Source organism: Oncorhynchus mykiss, chromosome 6 (genome assembly GCF_013265735.2).
Source record: "Oncorhynchus mykiss isolate Arlee chromosome 6, USDA_OmykA_1.1, whole genome shotgun sequence".
NCBI classification, from domain to species: Eukaryota; Metazoa; Chordata; class Actinopteri; order Salmoniformes; family Salmonidae; genus Oncorhynchus; species Oncorhynchus mykiss.
Window position 1 is genome coordinate 99,567,056 of NC_048570.1, and position 26,995 is coordinate 99,594,050.

The 26,995-nt window shown below is 47.7% G+C and overlaps 1 protein-coding gene across 1 annotated transcript in view; it reads right to left on the minus strand.

Annotated features, from left to right (window-relative positions):
• The window catches only part of LOC110525059 (WD repeat-containing protein 93), a 70,509-nt gene that overhangs the window by 29,622 nt on the left and 13,892 nt on the right, over nucleotides 1–26,995 (minus strand). The window contains exons 7-12 of the mRNA XM_036981711.1: nucleotides 26,807–26,993; nucleotides 18,975–19,045; nucleotides 14,117–14,206; nucleotides 13,220–13,351; nucleotides 5,888–6,113; nucleotides 4,447–4,507 (exon numbers count right to left, since the gene is read on the minus strand). Of these exons, the coding sequence (XP_036837606.1) occupies nucleotides 4,447–4,507; nucleotides 5,888–6,113; nucleotides 13,220–13,351; nucleotides 14,117–14,206; nucleotides 18,975–19,045; nucleotides 26,807–26,993 (767 nt within the window). The remainder of the gene's footprint in view (nucleotides 1–4,446; nucleotides 4,508–5,887; nucleotides 6,114–13,219; nucleotides 13,352–14,116; nucleotides 14,207–18,974; nucleotides 19,046–26,806; nucleotides 26,994–26,995) is intronic.

The window sequence follows — 26,995 nt, forward strand, 5'->3', positions numbered from 1 at the left end:
CATCAGAAACATGATCAGAGCCTGTTAACCAGGGACCATCAGGAAACATGATCAGAGCCTGTTAACCAGGGACCATCAGGTAACATGATCAGAGCCTGTTAACCAGGGACCATCAGAAACATGATCAGAGCCTGTTAACCAGGGACCATCAGAAACATGATCAGAGCCTGTTAACCAGGGACCATCAGAAACATGATCAGAGCCTGTTAACCAGGGACCATCAGAAACATGATCAGAGCCTGTTAACCAGGGACCATCAGAAACATGATCAGAGCCTGTTAACCCGGGACCATCAGGAAACATGATCAGAGCCTGTTAACCAGGGACCATCAGGAAACATGATCAGAGCCTGTTAACCAGGGACCATCAGGAAACATGATCAGAGCCTGTTAACCAGGGACCATCAGGAAACATGATCAGAGCCTGTTAACCAGGGACCATCAGAAACATGATCAGAGCCTGTTAACCAGGGACCATCAGAAACATGATCAGAGCCTGTTAACCAGGGACCATCAGAAACATGATCAGAGCCTGTTTCCCAGGGACCATCAGAAACAACAGCAGAGTCAGATCATGTCAGATAAAATAGGAGAGTTAGAGAATGTATTTAAGTGTCACTCCATAATGATCCAAACCTCAGATGTTTTGTATCCACATTGTGGACCACTAACAGGGAGTTCCAGTTCCATATCAGGAGATGCAGAATAAGTTGACCTATTAGGACACGTACCCATTAAGCCCACTTCAAACTCTGGATAACAAAATTATCATAAATCATTCTGCTGTTGAAATGCAAATTAATTACTTAAAAATCATACAATGTGATTTTCTGGATTTTTGTTTTAGATTCCGTCTCTGACAGATGAAATGTACCTCTGATGAAAATTACAGACCTCTACATGCTTTGTAAGTAGGAAAACCTGCAAAATCGGCAGTGTATCAAATACTTGTTCTCCCCACTGTAGTCTCCACATTGACTCTGTACTGGTACCCCCTGTATATAGCCTCCACATTGACTCTGTACCAGTACCCCCTGTATATAGCCTCCACATTGACTCTGTACCGGTACCCCCTGTATATAGCCTCCACATTGACTCTGTACCGGTAACCCCTGTATATAGCCTCCACATTGACTCTGTACCGTAACACCCTGTATATAGCCTCCACATTGACTCTGTACCGGTACCCCCTGTATATAGCCTCCACATTGACTCTGTACCGGTACCCCCTGTATATAGCCTCCACATTGACTCTGTACCGGTACCCCCAGTATATAGCCTCCACATTGACTCTGTACCGGTACCTCCTGTATATAGCCTCCACATTGACTCTGTACTGGTACCCCCTGTATATAGCCTCCACATTGACTCTGTACTGGTACCCCCTGTATATAGTCTCCACATTGACTCTGTACCGGTACCCCCTGTATATAGCCTCCACACTGACTCTGTACCGGTACCCCCTGTATATAGCCTCCACACTGACTCTGTACCGGTACCCCCTGTATATAGCCTCCACATTGACTCTGTACCAGTACCCCCTGTACATAGCCTCCACATTGACTCTGTACCAGTACCCCCTGTATATAGCCTCCACATTGACTCCGTAACGGTACCCCCTGTATATAGCATCCACAATGACTCTGTACCGGTACCCCCTGTATATAGCCTCCACATTGACTCTGTACCGGTAACCCCTGTATATAGCCTCCACATTGACTCTGTACCGTAACACCCTGTATATAGCCTCCACATTGACTCTGTACCGGTACCCCCTGTATATAGCCTCCACATTGACTCTGTACCGGTACCCCCAGTATATAGCCTCCACATTGACTCTGTACCGGTACCTCCTGTATATAGCCTCCACATTGACTCTGTACTGGTACCCCCTGTATATAGCCTCCACATTGACTCTGTACTGGTACCCCCTGTATATAGCCTCCACACTGACTCTGTACCGGTACCCCCTGTATATAGCCTCCACACTGACTCTGTACCGGTACCCCCTGTATATAGCCTCCACATTGACTCTGTACTGCCCCCCCACCCTGTATATAGCCTCCACATTGACTCTGTACTGCCCCCCTCACCCTGTATATAGCCTCCACATTGACTCTGTACCGGTACCCCCAGTATATAGCCTCCACATTGACTCTGTACCGGTACCTCCTGTATATAGCCTCCACATTGACTCTGTACCGGTACCCCCTGTATATAGTCTCCACATTGACTCTGTACCGGTACCCCCAGTATATAGCCTCCACATTGACTCTGTACCGGTACCCCCTGTATATAGCCTCCACATTGACTCTGTACCGGTACCCCCTGTATATAGCCTCCACATTGACTCTGTACCGGTACCCCCAGTATATAGCCTCCACATTGACTCTGTACCGGTACCTCCTGTATATAGCCTCCACATTGACTCTGTACTGGTACCCCTGTATATAGCCTCCACATTGACTCTGTACTGGTACCCCCTGTATATAGCCTCCACACTGACTCTGTACCGGTACCCCCTGTATATAGCCTCCACACTGACTCTGTACCGGTACCCCCTGTATATAGCCTCCACATTGACTCTGTACTGCCCCCCCACCCTGTATATAGCCTCCACATTGACTCTGTACTGCCCCCCTCACCCTGTATATAGCCTCCACATTGACTCTGTACCGGTACCCCCAGTATATAGCCTCCACATTGACTCTGTACCGGTACCTCCTGTATATAGCCTCCACATTGACTCTGTACCGGTACCCCCTGTATATAGCCTCCACATTGACTCTGTACTGCCCCCCTCACCCTGTATATAGACTCCACATTGACTCTGTACTGCCCCCCCCCCCACCCTGTATATAGCCTCCACATTGACTCTGTACTGCCCCCCTCACCCTGTATATAGACTCCACATTGACTCTGTACTGCCCCCCTCACCCTGTATATAGACTCCACATTGACTCTGTACCCCCCCCCCCCCCCTGTATATAGACTCCACATTGACTCTGTACTGCCCCCCTCACCCTGTATATAGACTCCACATTGACTCTGTACTGCCCCCCCCCCCCCCCCCCCTGTTTATAGCCTCCACATTGACTCTGTACTGCCCCCCCCACCCTGTATATAGACTCCACATTGACTCTGTACCCCCCCCCCCCCTGTATATAGACTCCACATTGACTCTGTACTGCCCCCCTCACCCTGTATATAGACTCCACATTGACTCTGTACCCCCCCCCCCCCCCACCCTGTATATAGCCTCCACATTGACTCTGTACCCCCCCCACCCTGTATATAGACTCCACATTGACTCTGTACCCCCCCCCACCCTGTATATAGCCTCCACATTGACTCTGTACCCCCCCCCCCACCCTGTATATAGCCTCCACATTGACTCTGTACCCCCCCCCCCCACCACCCTGTATACAGCCTCCACATTGACTCTGTACTGCCCCCCTCACCCTGTATATAGACTCCACATTGACTCTGTACTGCCCCCCTCACCCTGTATATAGACTCCACATTGACTCTGTACCCCCCCCCCCCTGTATATAGACTCCACATTGACTCTGTACTGCCCCCCTCACCCTGTATATAGACTCCACATTGACTCTGTACTGCCCCCCCCCCCCCTGTTTATAGCCTCCACATTGACTCTGTACTGCCCCCCCCACCCTGTATATAGACTCCACATTGACTCTGTACCCCCCCCCCCTGTATATAGACTCCACATTGACTCTGTACTGCCCCCCTCACCCTGTATATAGACTCCACATTGACTCTGTACCCCCCCCCCCCCCCACCCTGTATATAGCCTCCACATTGACTCTGTACCCCCCCCCACCCTGTATATAGACTCCACATTGACTCTGTACCCCCCCCCCCCCCCCACCCTGTATATAGCCTCCACATTGACTCTGTACCCCCCCCCCCCCCACCACCCTGTATATAGACTCCACATTGACTCTGTACCCCCCCCCCCCCCCCCCCCCCCACCACCCTGTTTATAGCCTCCACATTGACTCTGTACCGGTACCACCTGTATATAGCCTCCACATTGACTCTGTACCGGTACCCCCTGTATATAGACTCCACATTGACTCTGTACCCCCCCCCCCCCCCACCCCACCCTGTTTATAGCCTCACTTTTGTTATTGTACTGCTGCTCTTTAATTATTTGTTACTTTTATTTCATACTTTTTTCTTGTATTTTTCTTAAAACTGCATTGTTGGTTAAGGGCTTGTAAGTAAGCATGTCACTGTAAGGTTGAATTCTCCTAAGATAGGAGTCGTACGATAAGATAAGAGAAGATAGGAGTAGTGATGGTCTGTCATGGACAGACGACAGTGAAACAGAGAAACACACTAGTCCAGCATCACAACATCTAATGAGACTGAGAGATGGACCCGGTGGCCAGAGAGAGTCAACATAATAAAGATGGTTTACCAGGCGCTGGAGGAACGGAACAGCAGCAGTCACCACGGGGAAACAGCCTGGATCTGATGGTCTGACAGATAGGAGACAGGAAGTTATAGAGGGAGGGGAAACAGCCTGGATCTGATGGTCTGACAGGAGAGACAGGAAGTTATAGAGGGAGGGGAAACAGCCTGGATCTGATGTCTGACAGATAGGAGACAGGAAGTTATAGAGGGAGGGGAAACAGCATGGATCTGATGGTCTGACAGATAGGAGACAGGAAGTTATAGAGGGAGGGGAAACAGCCTGGATCTGATGGTCTGACAGATAGGAGACAGGAAGTTATAGAGGGAGGGGAAACAGCCTGGATCTGATGGTCTGACAGATAGGAGACAGGAAGTTATAGAGGGAGGGGAAACAGCCTGGATCTGATGGTCTGACAGATAGGAGACAGGAAGTTATAGAGGGAGGGGAAACAGCCTGGATCTGATGGTCTGACAGATAGGAGACAGGAAGTTATAGAGGGAGGGGAAACAGCCTGGATCTGATGGTCTGAAACATATTAGACAGGAAGTTATAGAGGGAGGGGAAACAGCCTGGATCTGATGGTCTGACAGGAGAGACAGGAAGTTATAGAGGGAGGGGAAACAGCCTGGATCTGATGGTCTGACAGGAGAGACAGAAAGTTATAGAGGGAGGGGAAACAGCCTGGATCTGATGGTCTGACAGATAGGAGACAGGAAGTTATAGAGGGAGGGGAAACAGCCTGGATCTGATGGTCTGACAGGAGAGACAGGAAGTTATAGAGGGAGGGGAAACAGTCTGGATCTGATGGTCTGACAGATAGGAGACAGGAAGTTATAGAGGGAGGGGAAACAGCCTGGATCTGATGGTCTGACAGATAGGAGACAGGAAGTTATAGAGGGAGGGGAAACAGCCTGGATCTGATGGTCTGACAGATAGGAGACAGGAAGTTATAGAGGGAGGGGAAACAGCCTGGATCTGATGGTCTGACAGATAGGAGACAGGAAGTTATAGAGGGAGGGGAAACAGCCTGGATCTGATGGTCTGAAACATATTAGACAGGAAGTTATAGAGGGAGGGGAAACAGCCTGGATCTGATGGTCTGACAGGAGAGACAGGAAGTTATAGAGGGAGGGGAAACAGCCTGGATCTGATGGTCTGACAGGAGAGACAGAAAGTTATAGAGGGAGGGGAAACAGCCTGGATCTGATGGTCTGACAGATAGGAGACAGGAAGTTATAGAGGGAGGGGAAACAGCCTGGATCTGATGGTCTGACAGGAGAGACAGGAAGTTATAGAGGGAGGGGAAACAGCCTGGATCTGATGGTCTGAAAGATAGTAGACAGGAAGTTATAGAGCAGTGCATCACGTTTCTATCAATGCTTATGTAATGTAACTTGGTATGGGTTATTCAAGTTAACCTTGTGTAGAACAGAATACTGTAAACCTTTCTGATAGTTGTGTGACATTATGAGAGTCCAGTCCTCTTCCTGCGTCGACTAGATGACATGCTCCACTCTTACAGGTGACCAGTAGATGGACCAGTGTGCTGCTGTGGTTCGGACCCTGGCTGAGTAGGGCATCCTCAGTAGCCGTACTAGGCCAGTAATCCACAAATATTATGCTGCTGAACACACTGTCTGCTTCCACTGAGACAACAGACAGAGGAAGACCTACATAATGGAGGAGAGAGATGAGAGACTTACTGCACATAGTCATTTTCACTAAATCCAATTAGGAAATAAATCCATACAGCGCAGCTAGGTCCTTACACAGATAAGAAACAGGCTCCAGGGTCTGTACATATGAAATGGAAACTTATAACTGAGGTAAACAAAACAAAGAAATAAGAAAACATTTACTTTGAAATATTATGGTTGTGTGCTTTTTACCAGGGGCCTCATTTATTAACGTTGCGTATTCATCAAAATATATCCCAAAACATGCACTGGTTCAGGCAGAAGTTGGCATTCATAAAAACTGAACTTGATATTAAATAACGGTTAAATAAAAAATAAAATATGAGAATGTGCTTATCCTCACGCAAACTTTAGACCAATGGTCACCAACCGGTCAATCGACTGGCCGATCTTCAAGGCATTCCTAGTCGACCACCAAACATTTCGGTACAAAAGCCAACGATAAAGACTTGCACTCCTTTTGTTTTTATTCGTATAGGTGCACTTGATTCAGAAGCCATGTTGGCGGTAGGTGCACTTGATTCAGAAGCCATGTTGACGGTAGGTGCACTTGATTCAGAAGCCATGTTGGCGGTAGGTGCACTTGATTCAGAAGCCATGTTGACGGTAGGTGCACTTGATTCAGAAGCCATGTTGGCGGTAGGTGCACTTGATTCAGAAGCCCTGTTGACGGTAGGTGCACTTGATTCAGAAGCCATGTTGGCGGTAGGTGCACTTGATTCAGAAGCCATGTTGACGGTAGGTGCACTTGATTCAGAAGCCATGTTGGCGGTAGGTGCACTTGATTCAGAAGCCATGTTGACGGTAGGTGCACTTGATTCAGAAGCCCTGTTGACGGTAGGTGCACCTGATTCAGAAGCCATGTTGGCGGTAGGTGCACTTGATTCAGAAGCCATGTTGACGGTAGGTGCACTTGATTCAGAAGCCCTGTTGACGGTAGGTGCACCTGATTCAGAAGCCATGTTGACGGTAGGTGCACTTGATTCAGAAGCCATGTTGACGGTAGGTGCACTTGATTCAGAAGCCATGTTGACGGTAGGTGCACTTGATTCAGAAGCCCTGTTGACGGTAGGTGCACTTGATTCAGAAGCCCTGTTGGCGGTAGGTGCACTTGATTCAGAAGCCATATTGTCGGTAGGTGCACTTGATTCAGAAGCCCTGTTGACGGTAGGTGCACTTGATTCAGAAGCCCTGTTGACGGTAGGTGCACTTGATTCAGAAGCCCTGTTGACGGTAGGTGCACTTGATTCAGAAGCCCTGTTGACGGTAGGTGCACTTGATTCAGAAGCCCTGTTGACGGTAGGTGCACTTGATTCAGAAGCCATGTTGGCGGTAGGTACACCTGATTCAGAAGCCCTGTTGAAGGTAGGTGCACTTGATTCAGAAGCCCTGTTGACGGTAGGTGCACTTGATTCAGAAGCCCTGTTGACGGTAGGTGCACTTGATTCAGAAGCCCTGTTGACGGTAGGTGCACTTGATTCAGAAGCCCTGTTGACGGTAGGTGCACTTGATTCAGAAGCCATGTTGGCGGTAGGTGCACTTGATTCAGAAGCCCTGTTGACGGTAGGTGCACTTGATTCAGAAGCCATGTTGGCGGTAGGTGCACTTGATTCAGAAGCCATGTTGACGGTAGGTGCACTTGATTCAGAAGCCCTGTTGACGGTAGGTGCACTTGATTCAGAAGCCATGTTGGCGGTAGGTGCACTTGATTCAGAAGCCCTGTTGGCGGTAGGTGCACTTGATTCAGAAGCCATGTTGGCGGTAGGTGCACTTGATTCAGAAGCCCTGTTGACGGTAGGTGCACTTGATTCAGAAGCCATGTTGGCGGTAGGTGCACTTGATTCAGAAGCCATGTTGGCGGTAGGTGCACTTGATTCAGAAGCCCTGCGCTCTGGGTAGACAGTGTTCCCATTTTAACCCTTTAATTTGTCTGAAAAGACAAACTCCGCCTACCCGGAAGGTCTGTAGATAAATTGAGTGCCGCTGGCCAATCGGATAGCTCAAATCACCGTGCCTACAGCTTCCACGATTCCGGCCACAGCAAGGTTTGATACTAGCCTAAAGCTTCCACGATTCCGGCCACAGCAAAGTCTGATACCAGCCTACAGCTTCCACGATCCCGGCCACAGCAAGGTTTGATACTAGCCTAAAGCTTCCACGATTCCGGCCACAGCAAAGTCTGATACCAGCCTACAGCTTCCACGATTCCGGCCACAGCAAAGTCTGATACCAGCCTACAGCTTCCACGATCCCGGCCACAGCAAGGTTTGAAACCAGCCTACAGCTTCCACGATCCCGGCCACAGCAAGGTTTGATACCAGCCTACAGCTTCCACGATTCCGGCCACAGCAAGGTTTGATACCAGCCTACAGCTTCCACGATCCCTGCCACAGCAAGGTTTGATACTAGCCTAAAGCTTCCACGATTCCGGCCACAGCAAAGTCTGATACCAGCCTACAGCTTCCACGATCCCGGCCACAGCAAGGTTTGATACTAGCCTACAGCTTCCACGATCCCTGCCACAGCAAGGTTTGATACTAGCCTACAGCTTCCACGATCCCGGCCACAGCAAAGTCTGATACCAGCCTACAGCTTCCACGATCCCTGCCACAGCAAGGTTTGATACTAGCCTACAGCTTCCACGATCCCGGCCACAGCAAAGTCTGATACCAGCCTACAGCTTCCACGATCCCTGTTTTTATGAGTGAATTCATGTTTAAGTTTTTATTCACCACTGTCAACACTGTTTTAATTCACTACTGTCAACACTGTTTTAATTCACTACTGTCAACACTGTTTTTATTCACCACTGTCAACACTGTTTTAATTCACTACTGTCAACACTGTTTTAATTCACTACTGTCAACACTGTTTTTATTCACCACTGTCAACACTGTTTTAATTCACTACTGTCAACACTGTTTTAATTCCTCACTGTCAACACTGTTTTTATTCACTACTGTCAACACTGTTTTAATTCACTACTGTCAACACTGTTTTAATTCACTACTGTCAACACTGTTTTAATTCACTACTGTCAACACTGTTTTTATTCACTACTGTCAACACTGTTTTTATTCACTACTGTCAACACTGTTTTTATTCACTACTGTCAACACTGTTTTTATTCACTACTGTCAACACTGTTTTAATTCACTACTGTCAACACTGTTTTTATTCACCACTGTCAACACTGTTTTAATTCACTACTGTCAACACTGTTTTTATTCACTACTGTCAACACTGTTTTAATTCACTACTGTCAACACTGTTTTTATTCACTACTGTCAACACTGTTTTTATTCACTACTGTCAACACTGTTTTAATTCACTACTGTCAACACTGTTTTTATTCACTACTGTCAACACTGTTTTTATTCACTACTGTCAACACTGTTTTAATTCACTACTGTCAACACTGTTTTTATTCACTACTGTCAACACTATTTATATTCACCACTGTCAACACTGTTTTAATTCACTACTGTCAACACTGTTTTAATTCACTACTGTCAACACTGTTTTAATTCACTACTGTCAACACTGTTTTTATTCACTACTGTCAACACTGTTTTTATTCACTACTGTCAACACTGTTTTAATTCACTACTGTCAACACTGTTTTTATTCACTACTGTCAACACTGTTTTTATTCACTACTGTCAACACTGTTTTTATTCACCACTGTCAACACTGTTTTTATTCACCACTGTCAACACTGTTTTTATTCACCACTGTCAACACTGTTTTTATTCACTACTGTCAACACTGTTTTTATTCACCACTGTCAACACTGTTTTTATTCAACTTTATTACAAAACATAAAATGTGCTTCTCTACTTCCACTCTTGCTGCAGCTGCAACGAATGAATAGCAAAGTGTATCGATAACCCTGCATTTGTACTATTATTAACAACCAGTGGTGTGTATTCATGGAAGCCAAGGGAAGCCAAGCTTCCCCAAAAATTTACCAAGAAAAAAAAACAATAATCTTTTTTCTCTCTCTGTTTCATAATTCTCCTTCAATTCGCATGAGGCTGAATGTATCTCACCGGAGAAAGCATCCAAGCGAGCGAAACAGCGCCCTTCTGTCTCTTTATGTGTAGGCCAAATATCTGTTGCGGTCTGGTCAAAAAGTATGACATTTCAGTCTGAGCCTCCCGGTCGCGGCCGGCTGCGACAGAGCCTGGGCTGAGCCCAGAGTCTCTGGTGGCACAGCTAGCGCTGCAATGCAGTCCCCACGGACCTCCCGGTCGCGGCCGGCTGCGACAGAGCCTTGGCTGAACCCAGAGTCTCTAGTGGCACAGCTAGCGCTGCGATGTAGTCCCCACGGACCTCCCGGTCGCGGCCGGCTGCGACAGAGCCTTGGCTGAACCCAGAGTCTCTAGTGGCACAGCTAGCGCTGCGATGCAGTCCCCACGGACATCCCGGTCGCGGCCGGCTGCGGCAGAGCCTGGGCTGAACCCAGATTCTCTGGTGGCACAGCTAGCGCTGCGATGCAGTCCCCACGGACCTCCCGGTCGCGGCCGGCTGGGACAGAGCCTGGGCGCAAACCCGGAGTCTCTGGTGGCACAGCTAGCACAGCAATGCAGTCCCCACGGACCTCCCGGTCGTGGCCGGCTGCGACAGAGCCTTGGCTGAATCCAGAGTCTCTGGTGGCACAACTAGCGCTGCGATGCAGTCCCCTAGACCTCCCGGTCGCGGCCGGCTGTGACAGAGCCTGGGCTGAACCCAGAGTCTCTGGTGGCACAGCTAGCGCTGCGATGCAGTCCCCACGGACCTCCCGGTCGCGGCCGGCTATGACAGAGCCTGGGCGCGAACCCAGAGTCTCTGGTGGCAAGCTAGCGCTGCGACACAGTCCCCACGGACCTCCCGGTCGCGGCCGGCTGCGACAGAGCCTGGGCTGAACCCAGAGTCTCTGGTGGCACAGCTAGCGCTGCGATGCAGTCCCCACGGACCTCCCGGTCGCGGCCGGCTGCGACAGAGCCTTGGCTGAACCCAGAGTCTCTAGTGGCACAGCTAGCGCTGCGATGCAGTCCCCACGGACCTCCCGGTCGCGGCCGGCTGCGACAGAGCCTGGGCGCGAACCCAGAGTCTCTGGTGGCACAGCTAGCGCTGCGATGCAGTCCCCACGGACCTCCCGGTCGCGGCCGGCTGCGACAGAGCCTGGGCTGAACCCAGAGTCTCTGGTGGCACAGCTAGCGCTGTGATGCAGTCCCCTAGGCCACCCGGGAGGCCCCATCTATTTTATTTTAACCCCTTTTTCATGGTACCCAATTGGAAGTTACAGTCGTGTCTCATCGCTGCAACTCCCGTACGGCTCAGGAGAGGCAAAGGTCGAGAGCCGTGCATCCTCCGAAACACAACCAAACCAGGCCGCACTGCGTCTTGACACAATGCCAACTTAACCCGGAAGCCAGCCGCACCAATGTGTCGGAGGAAACACTGTGCACCTGGCAACCGTGTTAGCGTGTACTGCGTCACTCGGGAGGCCCTACGTTGGTTGTTTTTTACCCAAAAAGTTACTGGGAGGTTTTATATATACAGTGGAGAGAACAAATATTTGATACACTGCCGATTTTGCAGGTTTTCCTACTTACAAAGCATGTAGAGGTCTGTAATTTTTATCAGAGGTACACTTCAACTGTGAGAAACGGAATCTAAAACAAAAATCCAGAAAATCACATTGTCTGATTTTTAAGTAATTAATTTGCATTTTTTTGCATTACATAAGTATTTGATCACCTACTAACCAGTAAGAATTCCGGCTCTCACAGACCTGTTAGTTTTTCTTTAAGAAGCCCTCCTGTTCTCCATTCATCACCTATAAACCTGCAAAATCAGCAGTGTATCAAATACTTGTTCTCCCCACTGTATATATATATATGGAGTGTGCAACTGTCTTTGTTTTCATAGCTTCCAGGTTATTCTCCGTTAATCAGCACCTCTACACTAAATCATTTTCTCTGGGTGTGCACCAGTTCATGCTTTTCATTAAACTAGCTAACTTGCCCATGAAAGGAAGTTAGGCTAGCGAGCAAGCATTTTAGCCAGGTAGCCTTGGACAACAAAATAAAAGCGTGTACTGTATGACAGAGTCATAGACCGTTTCGTCAACATGAAAGAGAGGAGGATTGGCGTTGGCGTTTCTCTACCAGTAGGTGCTGGAGGCAGCTCCTGTTTTCTTTGTCTCTTGCGGTAACATTAACTTGCTTGACCGTGCTGTAGGTCATGTAACTGTTTGTTACATGCAATATGCTTTGTGGACTCCACCGGACAGAGGTAGCTCTCTTTTTATTCAGCCACTATGTCTTCTTATTGTCTCCGCCTTAGGCCTACATACCACGGTGGCATATGAACAAACAGATTACAGAGCAAACAAAATTCATCACAAAACATAGGTTGTGATATGGCTTCCCCAGTGATTTTACCCATGCACCACTACCCTTTCTCTGGTCATGGAAACAACATGAATTTGTGCATGAAGCAGATGCGATGCAACTCCAGTTTCGCCATCAGGTGGAACCAGTAGCGATGCCTGGGTAAAATCACTGGGGAAGCCAAGACAGAAATAAAAGCCATATTCCAACCTGTGTTGTGATAATTTCGTTGTTTGCTCTATAACCTGTTAGTTCATATGCCTCGCCACCGTGATGTACAGGCCGAAGGCCGAGACAAAACATTCTTGAATTCAAACTATTTTTACAGGTCCACAACAATGTGCAATTATTTTAGTCTTTCAGAAACAGACAGATAGGCTACAGCAAATGTCAGTGCAAAAGAAATGTCAGTGCAAAAGGAAACATGCCAACCCCTCCAAAGACGTGATCAAGTTCACCATGAATTGATATTTCTTGGCCTAATTCCAATACTTCCAAAGCACACAGCAAATGAGGGTGTTATTGTTTTCCAAGCAGAGTTTTAATGCTCGTTCACGCGTACACAGGTTTACCACAGGTCTGATTTAGAACTGGACACTTCATCAATCTCAACATTATCGTGCATGCGCAGTCTTTTCAGAAAGGGACACACAGATATTTAGTGTAACATTTAGGTAACTGTGTGCACAGTGAACTCACCTAAGTGTCTGTCCCAGACAGTGACCAGTCCAGTAACCAGTCCCAGAGTTATGTGTCTAGTACAGCTGCTAACAGCAGAACACAGGATCTCCTGGGCATTAGGCCATAACGCATCAGGCTTGGGCTCCGGGTCTGGAACAAAGAGACAACATGATGAGAAGCTACTTTTGGGGCGGCAGGTAGCTTAGCGGTTAGATCGTTGGGCCAGTAACCAGCAGGTAGCTTAGTGGTTAGAGTGGAGGGGCGGCAGGTAGCTTAGTGGTTAGAGTGGAGGGGCGGCAGGTAGCTTAGCGGTTAGAGTGGAGGGGCGGCAGGTAGCTTAGCGGTTAGAGTGGAGGGGCGGCAGGTAGCTTAGTGGTTAGAGTGGAGGGGCGGCAGGTAGCTTAGCGGTTAGAGTGGAGGGACGGCAGGTAGCTTAGTGGTTAGATCGTTGGGCCAGTAACTGAAAGGTTGCTGGATTGAATCCCCGAGCTGACAAGGTAAAAATCTGTTGTTCTGCCCCTGAACAAGGCAATAAACCCACTGTTCCCTGGTAGGCCGTCATTGTAAATAAGAATGTGTTCTTATTAACTGACTTGTCTAGTTAAATAAAGGTAAAAACATTTTTTTTTAATAAACATTTATTATGCAACACTGCTGGCCTCCTGCTGGTCATGAACATATACTACACCCAGAACATTCTGGTAATATACTGACATACAGTAGAAGGGCCTGTATTCATAAAGCCTTTCAGAGTCTAGGATCAGTTCCCCCTGTCCATGTAATTATATTTGTAATAATCTCAATGATAAAACTGATCCTAGATCAGACACTTGAATACAAACTCAGGATCTTTTTTAACATCACAGATCCTACTGTTATCGCATAGTACATGTGACTAAATGACCCCCAACCTACCTGGTTTGTCTTTGGGAGCTTTACACAGTAAGTACTGCAGCAGATTGTGTCTGCCGCTCCACCACAGACACACAACTACAGCCACTCCTCCTGGAGAGAGACAGACAGGCGACATGGAATCAGTTGTCCTGAGTCTGCTCTGAACTGCCAGGACCTAGGACCAATAGTATAATAGTATGACGCTTTGCCTGTTTGATGGTTGTCGGAGGGCATATTGGGATTGTTATCAGCTTCAGGGTTAGTCCCGCTCCTTGAAAGCGGCAGCTCTAGCCTTTAGCTCAGTGCGGATGTTGCCTGTAATCTATGGCTTCTGGTTGGGGTATGTACGTACTGTCACTGTGAGGACGACGTCATCAATGCACTTATTGATGAAGCCAATGACTGATATGGTGTACTCCTCAATGCCATCGGAGGAATCCCGGAACATGTTCCAGTCTGTGATAACAAAACAGTCCTGTAGCTTTGCATCTGCTTCATCTGACCACTTTTTTATAGACCGAGTCACTGTTGCTTCCTGCTTTAATTCTTGTATTATTATGCGTAGGTCATCGATTTTATTTTTCTCTGCCTTCTCGTCATGCAAATTATGGATCTGGGCCTGTTCCCGGGAAAACAGTATGTCATTCACGTCAGGCTCGTTAAAGGAAAAGTATTCTGCCAGTTCGTGGTCAGTAATCACAGTTCTGATGTCCAGAAGTTATTTTTGGTCATAAGAGATGGTAGCAGCAACATTATGTACAAAATAAGTTTAAAAAATACATTACAAACAACGCAAAGAAACAAACAAAAAAACACAATTGGATAGGAACATGTAAAATGTGTCTTCACTATTATTTTTCAATGTAGAAAGTAGTACAAATAAAGGTGAACCTTGAATGAGTAGGTGTGTCAACTTTTGACTGTAGGACGCTAGGCCAATTGAGCGTCGCCCCGCGGACCTCTCGGTCGCGGCCGGTTACGACAGAGCCTGGGCGCGAAAAGATTGTACTTTTTGGAGAAATGTCCTCTGGTCTGATGAAACAAAAATAGAACTGTTTGACCATAATGACCATCGGTATGTTTGGAGGAAAAAGGGAGAGGCTTGCAAGCCGAAGAACACCATCCCAACCGTGAAGCACGGGGATGGCAGCATCATGTTGTGGGGGTGCTTTGCTGCAGGAGGGAATAGTGCACGTCACATAATAGATGACATCATGAGGAGGGAAAATTATGTGGATATATTGAAGCAACATCTCAAGACATCAGTTAAAGTTAAAGCTTGGTTGCATGGCTCTTCCAAATGGACAATGACCCCAAGCATACTTCCAAAGTTGTAGCAAAATGGCTTAAGGACAACAAAGTCAAGGTATTGGAGTGGCCATCACAAAGCACTGACCTCAATCATATAGAAAATGTGTCGGTCAGAACTGAAAAAGTGTGTGCGACCAAGGATGCCTATAAACCTGACTGAGTTACACCAGCTCTGCCAGGAGGAATGGGCCAAAATTCACCCAACTTATTGTAGGAAGCTTGTGGAAGGCTACCTGAAAGTTTTGACCCAAGTTAAACAATTTAAAGGCAATGCTGTCAAATACTAATTGAGTGTATGTAAACTTCTGACCCACTGGGAATGTGATGAAAGAAATAAAAGCTGAAATAAATCATTCTCTCTACTATTATTCTGACATTTCACATTCTAAAAATAAAGTGGTGATCCTAACTGACCTAACACTGGGAAGTTTTACTAGAGTTAAATGTCAGGAATTGTGAAAAACTGAGTTTAAACGTTATTTGGCTAACGTGTATGTAAACTTCCGACTTCAACTGTATATATATATATATATATGTAAACCTATATCCATCCTGCCCTACCATTTCGAATCCCACCGGGCTGAGGTAGTTGGATGGGCTATTTATAGATGGGCTATGTACAGGTGCAGTGATCTTTGAGCTGATCGGACAGCTGGTGCTTAACGTTAGTGAGGGAGATATGAGTCTCCAGCTTCAGTGATATTTGCAATTCGTTCCAGTCATTGGCAGCAGAGAACTGGAAGGAAAGGCGGCCAGAGGAGGATTTGGCTTTGGGGGTGACCAGTGAAATATACCTGCTGGAGCGTGTGCTACGGACGGGTGCTGCTATGGTGACCAGTGAGCTTAGATAAGGCGGGGCTTTACCAAGCAGAGACTTATAGATGACCCGGAGCCAGTATGAAATATGACAAATATGAAATATGACAAATATGAAGTGAGTTCCAGCCAATGAGAGCATACAGGTCGCAGTGGTGGGTAGTGTCATGACGTTGGCCTGTGGGTAAGGTTTATGACCCCCCCCCATAAATACCTTTCTCCCTTCCCTCTCTCTCTGACTCTACTGAGGGACTCTTAAAACCTCTTAAAGGGGCCTCCCGGGTGGCGCAGTGGTTAAGGGCGCTGTACTGCAGCTGTGCCATCAGAGTCCCTGGGTTCGTGCCCAGGCTCTGTCGTAACCGGCCGCGACCGGGAGCATCCAACCCGGAAGCCAGCCGCACCAATGCGCCGGAGGAAACACCGTGCACCGGGAGGTCCATGGGGCGACGCACAATTGGCCTAGCGTCGCCCAGGTTAGGGAGGGCTTAGGAGGAGTTGCTGGTGCGCGATGAGACCAAGCCCTCCCTAACCCGGGTGACGCTAGGCCAATTGTGTTTCCTCCGGCGCATTGGTGCGGCTGGCTTCCGGGTTGGATGCGTGCTGTGTTAAGAAGCAGTGCGGCTTGGTTGGGTTGTGTATCGGAGGACGCATGACTTTCAACCTTCGTCTCTCCCGAGCCGAAATAGGATGCCGATCCTAGATTTAATTTTGGAAGGAGAGTTTACAGTCTAACCAGACACCTAGGTATCCACATATTCTAAGTCAGAACCGATCGGTTGAAGAGCATGCATTTTGTTTTACTTGCATTTAAAAGCAGTTGGAGGCCACGGAAGGAGAGTTGTGTGGCATTGAAGCTCATTTGGAGGTTAGTTAACATAGTGTCCAAAGAAGGGACAGAAGTATACAGAATGGTATCGTCTGCGTAGAGGTGGATCAGAGAATCACCAGCAGCAAGAGCGACATCATTGATGTATACAGAGAAAAGAGTCGGCCCGAGAATTTAACCCTGTGGCACCCCCATAGAGACTGCCAGAGGTCCGGACAACAGGCCCTCCGATTTGACACACTGAACTCTGTACTGAGTAAATTGACTTTTAAATGCCGTCAAACCAAGGCTCTGCATCTGTCCTCATGCTCCTAGACCTCAGTGCTGCTTTTGACACCATCGATCACCACATTCTTTTGGAAAGCCTAATTGATCTGCAGGGACAAGTTCTTGCCTGGTTTAGATGTTATCAGTTCGTCACTGTGGATGGTTTGTCCTCTCACAAATCATTGGTAAATTTCGGTGTTCCTCAAGGTTACGTTTTAGGACTACTATTGTTTTCACTATATATTCTACCTCTTGGTGATGTCATTCAGAAACACAATGTCAACTTTTACTGCTATACGGATGACACACAGCTGGACATTTAGATGAAACATGGTTAAGCACCAAAATTGCATACCCTGGAAGCCTGTGTTTCAGACATAAGGAAGTGGATGGCGGCAAATGTTTTACTTTTAAACTTGGACAAAATAGTTGGCGACCTGGTCAGCGTGCACTGCGCCCGGCCCGCCACAGGATTCGCTAGTGTGCGATGAGACAAGGATATCCCTGCCGGGCAAACCCTCCCTAACCCGGACAACGCTGGGCCAATTGTGCACCGCCCAATGGGTTTGAACCCAGAATCTCTGGTGGCACAGCTAGTACTGCGCCACCCAGGAGGCCAAAATTCAGAATCTTTTTTTCCAAAAATGATGCAGCTAATTCATGCTTTTGTTATTTCTAGATTAGACTACTGCAATGCTCTACTCTCCTGCTACCCAGATAAATCACTAAATAAACTTCAGTTATTGCTAAACACGGCTGCTAGAATCTTCACTAGAAGAAGAAAATGTGATCATATTACTCTAGTGCTAGCCTCTCTACACTGGCTCCCTGTTAAGGCTAGGGCTGATTTCAAGGTTGGACTACCTGGCCTGATGACTCCTGGCTGTCCCCTGTCCATCTGGCCATGCTGCTGCTCCAGTTTCAACTGTTCTGCCTGCGGCTATGGAACCCTGACCTGTTCACCAGACGTGTTACCCTGTTCCAGACCTGCTGTCTCAACCTCTGAATGTTCGGCTATGAAAAGCCAACTCACATTTACTCCTGAGGTACTCACATGTTGAATACTCTACAACCACTGTGATTATTATTTGACCCTGCTGGTCATCTATGAATGTTTGAACATCTTGAAGAACAATCTGGCCTTAATGGCCATGTACTCTTAAAATCTCCACCCGGCAGAGCCAGAAGAGGACTGGCCACACCTCAGAGCCTGGTTCCTCTTTAGGTTTCTTCCTAGGTTCCTGCCTTTCTAGGAAGTTTTTCCTAGCCACAGTGCTTCTACATCTGCATTACTTGTTGTTTTAGGCAGGGTTTTTGTACAGCACTTAGTGACATCTGCTGATGTAAAAAGTGCTTTATAAATACATTTGATTTTAATTTGATAAAGGGGATGTATTTTACTACAAATAGAAGGGATGCTTCTAAGAAGAGAGTAAGATAAAAACATTTGATTTAAGAGCGGATAAAATTGATATTTTATGTGTTGTCGATCTCAATCTGCAACAGGACCCATGGCATCAATTAAAGATTTAAATACAGAACCCATGGCATCAATTAAAGATTTAAATACAGAACTGATGGCATCAATAAAATATTTTAAAACAAATTCATGATATTCACAAGTAATGAAAAAACATTTGTTAAATTGTCTTAACCCACCTGTCTGAGGCTTAACTCCTCCCAGGACAGGAAACAGACCTCCAGGAAGCAGGAAGTGACTGGTCACACAGCTTCAAACACAGCATCTCCATGGTTACAACACTAACACGTCATCTCCACGGTTAAAACACTAGTGCACCTTTCATTTCCAAGTCTAAAGTCGATGTCAACATGAGCTCATGATGGAGTGATTGAAGTCCAAAGGCAAGCAATGGGCGGATTCCATTATGCTGAGCCGAGGCGCACCGGTCGGTGGCCCTTCTCAAATGGAACAGTAATCTGCATCACTCGGTCATGTTGTCAACAAGGCAGCATGGTGCATCATCCAGAAACATACATCTCTTTTGCATAAAATACATGTTTGGATTTTAGAACTAGTTTTCAGTGGGAAGGCAGATAAAGTGTTTTTATCAAAATAAATAACTTTTGTAATGTGAAAACACAGAATCATACTAATAACTGCAGTGGTTAATTACATCACTTGTGTTTTGATCTGAGTCCGCTGTGGGACAGAGCTGGGCACCTGGCTCACACCCGGGAGGCAGCCTGGTTCCAAAACTAATCAACTTCACCAGGTGCAAAACACGCTGACACGGCCGCCCAGGCCAGATTAATCCTCTCATTATCAATCAACAACTTCCTTACCCGGCCGTCCAGGCCAGATTAATCCTCTCATTATCAATCAACAACTGCCTGACACGGCCGCCCAGGCCAGATTAATCCTCTCATTATCAATCAACAACTGCCTGACACGGCCGCCCAGGCCAGATTAATCCTCTCATTATCAATCAACAACTTCCTTACACGGCCGCCCAGGCCAGATTAATCCTCTCATTATCAATCAACAACTTCCTTACACGGCCGCCCAGGCCAGATTAATCCTCTCATTAGCAATCAACAACTTCCTTACACGGCCGCCCAGGCCAGATTAATCTTCTCATTAGCAATCAACAACTTCCTGACATGGCCGCCCAGGCCAGATTAATCCTCTCATTATCAATCAACAACTTCCTTACACGGCCGCCCAGGCCAGATTAATCCTCTCATTATCAATCAACAACTTCCTGACACGGTCGCCAAGGCCAGATTAATCCTCTCATTAGCAATCAACAACTTCCTGACATGGCCGCCCAGGCCAGATTAATCCTCTCATTAGCAATCAACAACTTCCTTACACGGCCGCCAAGGCCCGATTAATCCTCTCATTAGCAATCAACAACTTCCTTACCCGGCCGCCCAGGCCAGATTAATCATCTCATTATCAATCAACAACTTCCTTACACGGCCGCCCAGGCCAGATTAATCCTCTCATTAGCAATCAACAACTGCCTGACACGGCCGACCAGGCCAGATTAATCCTCTCATTAGCAATCAACAACTTCCTGACACGGCCGCCCAGGCCAGATTAATCCTCTCATTATCAATCAACAACTTCCTTACCCGGCCGCCCAGGCCAGATTAATCCTCTCATTATCAATCAACAACTTCCTTACACGGCCGCCCAGGCCAGATTAATCCTCTCATTATCAATCAACAACTGCCTGACACGGCCGCCCAGGCCAGATTAATCCTCTCATTATCAATCAACAACTTCCTTACACGGCCGCCCAGGCCAGATTAATCCTCTCATTATCAATCAACAACTTCCTTACACGGCCGCCCAGGCCAGATTAATCCTCTCATTATCAATCAACAACTGCCTGACACGGCCGCCCAGGCCAGATTAATCCTCTCATTATCAATCAACAACTTCCTTACACGGCCGCCCAGGCCAGATTAATCCTCTCATTAGCAATCAACAACTTCCTTACACGGCCGCCTAGGCCAGATTAATCTTCTCATTAGCAATCAACAACTTCCTGACATGGCCGCCCAGGCCAGATTAATCCTCTCATTATCAATCAACAACTTCCTTACACGGCCGCCCAGGCCAGATTAATACTCTCATTATCAATCAACAACTTCCTGACACGGTCGCCAAGACCAGATTAATCCTCTCATTAGCAATCAACAACTTCCTGACATGGCCGCCCAGGCCAGATTAATCCTCTCATTAGCAATCAACAACTTCCTTACACGGCCGCCAAGGCCCGATTAATCCTCTCATTAGCAATCAACAACTGCCTGACACGGCCGCCCAGGCCAGATTAATCCTCTCATTAGCAATCAACAACTGCCTGACACGGCCGCCCAGGCCAGATTAATCCTCTCATTAGCAATCAACAACTTCCTTACACGCCGCCCAGGCCAGATTAATCCTCTCATTAGCAATCAACAACTGCCTGACACGGCCGCCCAGGCCAGATTAATCCTCTCATTAGCAATCAACAACTTCCTGACACGGCCGCCCAGGCCAGATTAATCCTCTCATTAGCAATCAACAACTTCCTTACCCGGCCGCCCAGGCCAGATTAATCCTCTCATTAGCAATCAACAACTTTACACGGTCGCCCAGGCCAGATTAATCCTCTCATTAGCAATCAACAACTTCCTTACCCGGCCGCCCAGGCCAGATTAATCAAATCCTCTCATTAGCAATCAACAACTGCCTGACACGGCCGCCCAGGCCAGATTAATCCTCTCATTAGCAATCAACAACTTCCTTACACGGCCGCCCAGGCCAGATTAATCCTCTCATTAGCAATCAACAACTTCCTTACCCGGCCGCCCAGGCCAGATTAATCATCTCATTATCAATCAACAACTTCCTTACACGGCCACCCAGGCCAGATTAATCCTCTCATTAGCAATCAACAACTTCCTTACACGGCCGCCCAGGCCAGATTAATCCTCTCATTAGCAATTAACAACTTCCTTACCCGGTCGCCCAGGCCATATTAATCGAATCCTCTCATTAGCAATCAACAACTTCCTTACACGGCCGCCCAGGCCAGATTAATCCTCTCATTAGCAATCAACAACTTCCTTACACGGCCGCCCAGGCCAGATTAATCTTCTCATTAGCAATCAACAACTTCCTGACATGGCCGCCCAGGCCAGATTAATCCTCTCATTATCAATCAACAACTTCCTTACACGGCCGCCCAGGCCAGATTAATCCACTCATTATCAATCAACAACTTCCTGACACGGTCGCCAAGGCCAGATTAATCCTCTCATTAGCAATCAACAACTTCCTGACATGGCCGCCCAGGCCAGATTAATCCTCTCATTAGCAATCAACAACTTCCTTACACGGCCGCCAAGGCCCGATTAATCCTCTCATTAGCAATCAACAACTGCCTGACACGGCCGCCCAGGCCAGATTAATCCTCTCATTAGCAATCAACAACTTCCTTAACCGGCCGCCCAGGCCAGATTAATCCTCTCATTAGCAATCAACAACTTTACAAGGTCGCCCAGGCCAGATTAATCCTCTCATTAGCAATCAACAACTTCCTTACCCGGCCGCCCAGGCCAGATTAATCAAATCCTCTCATTAGCAATCAACAACTGCCTGACACGGCCGCCCAGGCCAGATTAATCCTCTCATTAGCAATCAACAACTTCCTTACCCGGCCGCCCAGGCCAGATTAATCCTCTCATTAGCAATCAACAACTTCCTTACACAGCCGCCCAGGCCAGATTAATCATCTCATTAGCAATCAACAACTTCCTGACATGGCCGCCCAGGCCAGATTAATCATCTCATTAGCAATCAACAACTTCCTTACACGGCCGCCAAGGCCCGATTAATCCTCTCATTAGCAATCAACAACTTCCTTACCCGGCCGCCCAGGCCAGATTAATCATCTCATTATCAATCAACAACTTCCTTACACGGCCGCCCAGGCCAGATTAATCCTCTCATTAGCAATCAACAACTGCCTGACACGGCCGACCAGGCCAGATTAATCCTCTCATTAGCAATCAACAACTTCCTGACACGGCCGCCCAGGCCAGATTAATCCTCTCATTATCAATCAACAACTTCCTTACCCGGCCGCCCAGGCCAGATTAATCCTCTCATTATCAATCAACAACTTCCTTACACGGCCGCCCAGGCCAGATTAATCCTCTCATTATCAATCAACAACTGCCTGACACGGCCGCCCAGGCTAGATTAATCCTCTCATTATCAATCAACAACTTCCTTACACGGCCGCCCAGGCCAGATTAATCCTCTCATTATCAATCAACAACTTCCTTACACGGCCGCCCAGGCCAGATTAATCCTCTCATTATCAATCAACAACTGCCTGACACGGCCGCCCAGGCCAGATTAATCCTCTCATTATCAATCAACAACTTCCTTACACGGCCGCCCAGGCCAGATTAATCCTCTCATTAGCAATCAACAACTTCCTTACACGGCCGCCTAGGCCAGATTAATCTTCTCATTAGCAATCAACAACTTCCTGACATGGCCGCCCAGGCCAGATTAATCCTCTCATTATCAATCAACAACTTCCTTACACGGCCGCCCAGGCCAGATTAATCCTCTCATTATCAATCAACAACTTCCTGACACGGTCGCCAAGGCCAGATTAATCCTCTCATTAGCAATCAACAACTTCCTGACATGGCCGCCCAGGCCAGATTAATCCTCTCATTAGCAATCAACAACTTCCTTACACGGCCGCCAAGGCCCGATTAATCCTCTCATTAGCAATCAACAACTGCCTGACACGGCCGCCCAGGCCAGATTAATCCTCTCATTAGCAATCAACAACTTCCTTACACGGCCGCCCAGGCCAGATTAATCCTCTCATTAGCAATCAACAACTGCCTGACACGGCCGCCCAGGCCAGATTAATCCTCTCATTAGCAATCAACAACTTCCTGACACGGCCGCCCAGGCCAGATTAATCCTCTCATTAGCAATCAACAACTTCCTTACCCGGCCGCCCAGGCCAGATTAATCCTCTCATTAGCAATCAACAACTTTACACGGTCGCCCAGGCCAGATTAATCCTCTCATTAGCAATCAACAACTTCCTTACCCGGCCGCCCAGGCCAGATTAATCAAATCCTCTCATTAGCAATCAACAACTGCCTGACACGGCCGCCCAGGCCAGATTAATCCTCTCATTAGCAATCAACAACTTCCTTACACGGCCGCCCAGGCCAGATTAATCCTCTCATTAGCAATCAACAACTTCCTTACCCGGCCGCCCAGGCCAGATTAATCATCTCATTATCAATCAACAACTTCCTTACACGGCCACCCAGGCCAGATTAATCCTCTCATTAGCAATCAACAACTTCCTTACACGGCCGCCCAGGCCAGATTAATCCTCTCATTAGCAATTAACAACTTCCTTACCCGGTCGCCCAGGCCATATTAATCGAATCCTCTCATTAGCAATCAACAACTTCCTTACACGGCCGCCCAGGCCAGATTAATCCTCTCATTAGCAATCAACAACTTCCTTACACGGCCGCCCAGGCCAGATTAATCGAATCGTCTCATTATCAATCAACAACTTCCTTACACGGCCGCCCAGGCCAGATTAATCCTCTCATTAGCAATCAACAACTTCCTTACACGGCCGCCCAGGCCAGATTAATCTTCTCATTAGCAATCAACAACTTCCTGACATGGCCGCCCAGGCCAGATTAATCCTCTCATTATCAATCAACAACTTCCTTACACGGCCGCCCAGGCCAGATTAATCCACTCATTAGCAATCAACAACTTCCTGACACGGTCGCCAAGGCCAGATTAATCCTCTCATTAGCAATCAACAACTTCCTGACATGGCCGCCCAGACCAGATTAATCCTCTCATTAGCAATCAACAACTTCCTTACACGGCCGCCAAGGCCCGATTAATCCTCTCATTAGCAATCAACAACTGCCTGACACGGCCGCCCAGGCCAGATTAATCCTCTCATTTGCAATCAACAACTTCCTTAACCGGCCGCCCAGGCCAGATTAATCCTCTCATTAGCAATCAACAACTTTACAAGGTCGCCAGGGCCAGATTAATCCTCTCATTAGCAATCAACAACTTCCTTACCCGGCCGCCCAGGCCAGATTAATCAAATCCTCTCATTAGCAATCAACAACTGCCTGACACGGCCGCCCAGGCCAGATTAATCCTCTCATTAGCAATCAACAACTTCCTTACCCGGCCGCCCAGGCCAGATTAATCCTCTCATTAGCAATCAACAACTTCCTTACCCGGCCGCCCAGGCCAGATTAATCGAATCCTCTCATTAGCAATCAACAACTTCCTTACACAGCCGCCCAGGCCAGATTAATCATCTCATTAGCAATCAACAACTTCCTTACCCGGCCGCCCAGGCCAGATTAATCCTCTCATTAGCAATCAACAACTTCCTTACCCGGCCGCCCAGGCCAGATTAATCGAATCCTCTCATTAGCAATCAACAACTTCCTTACACGGCCGCCCAGGCCAGATTAATCATCTCATTAGCAATCAACAACTTCCTTACCCGGCCGCCCAGGCCAGATTAATCATCTCATTAGCAATCAACAACTTCCTTACCTGGCCGCCCAGGCCAGATTAATCCTCTCATTAGCAATCAACAACTTTACAAGGTCGCCCAGGCCAGATTAATCCTCTCATTAGCAATCAACAACTTCCTTACCCGGCCGCCCAGGCCAGATTAATCAAATCCTCTCATTAGCAATCAACAACTGCCTGACACGGCCGCCCAGGCCAGATTAATCCTCTCATTAGCAATCAACAACTTCCTTACCCGGCCGCCCAGGCCAGATTAATCCTCTCATTAGCAATCAACAACTGCCTTACCCGGCCGCCCAGGCCAGATTAATCCTCTCATTAGCAATCAACAACTTCCTTACCCGGCCGCCCAGGCCAGATTAATCGAATCCTCTCATTAGCAATCAACAACTTCCTTACACGGCCGCCCAGGCCAGATTAATCATCTCATTAGCAATCAACAACTTCCTTACCCGGCCGCCCAGGCCAGATTAATCATCTCATTAGCAATCAACAACTTCCTTACCTGGCCGCCCAGGCCAGATTAATACTCTCATTAGCAATCAACAACTTCCTTACACGGCCGCCCAGGCCAGATTAATCATCTCATTAGCAATCAACAACTTCCTTACCCGGCCGCCCAGGCTTACCCGGCCGCCCAGGCCGCCCATTCAAACTGAGGACCCAGGGCCCTAACAGATCATCAGTAGCTGTCTGGGTATAGTCTGATTCAGACTGAGGACCCAGGGCCCTAACAGATCATCAGTAGCTGTCTGGGTATAGTCTGATTCAGACTGAGGTCCCAGGGCCCTAACAGATCATCAGTAGCTGTCTGGGTATAGTCTGATTCAGACTGAGGACCCAGGGCCCTAACAGATCATCAGTAGCTGTCTGGGTATAGTCTGATTCAGACTGAGGACCCAGGGCCCTAACAGATCATCAGTAGCTGTCTGGGTATAGTCTGATTCAAACTGAGGTCCCAGGGCCCTAACAGATCATCAGTAGCTGTCTGGGTATAGTCTGATTCAGACTGAGGACCCAGGGCCCTAACAGATCATCAGTAGCTGCCTGGGTATAGTCTGATTCAGACTGAGGACCCAGGGCCCTAACAGATCATCAGTAGCTGTCTGGGTATAGTCTGATTCAGACTGAGGACCCAGGGCCCTAACAGATCATCAGTAGCTGTCTGGGTATAGTCTGATTCAGACTGAGGACCCAGGGCCCTAACAGATCATCAGTAGCTGTCTGGGTATAGTCTGATTCAAACTGAGGACCCAGGGCCCTAACAGATCATCAGTAGCTGTCTGGGTATAGTCTGATTCAGACTGAGGACACAGGGCCCTGTCAGGTCTTATTTTCTGTTATCATTACAATCTGAGGATTTTAAGACTAACCACTCTCATTCAACTGTAGTGTTTACCTGGGTCTGTCCTCTGGGTCTGTAGTGTTGCTGGGGTTAGTAACCATGTACTTCCTGTATACAGACTTAAACACAGCGTCCTGGTCCTCCCATTGGCGACTGCTGATCAGGTGGTTCTGTCCTGAGCCAATCACATTGCCATCCTCGGTCTTCTGCAACACCTCAAATGGACTCTTCATGGTAGAGCCT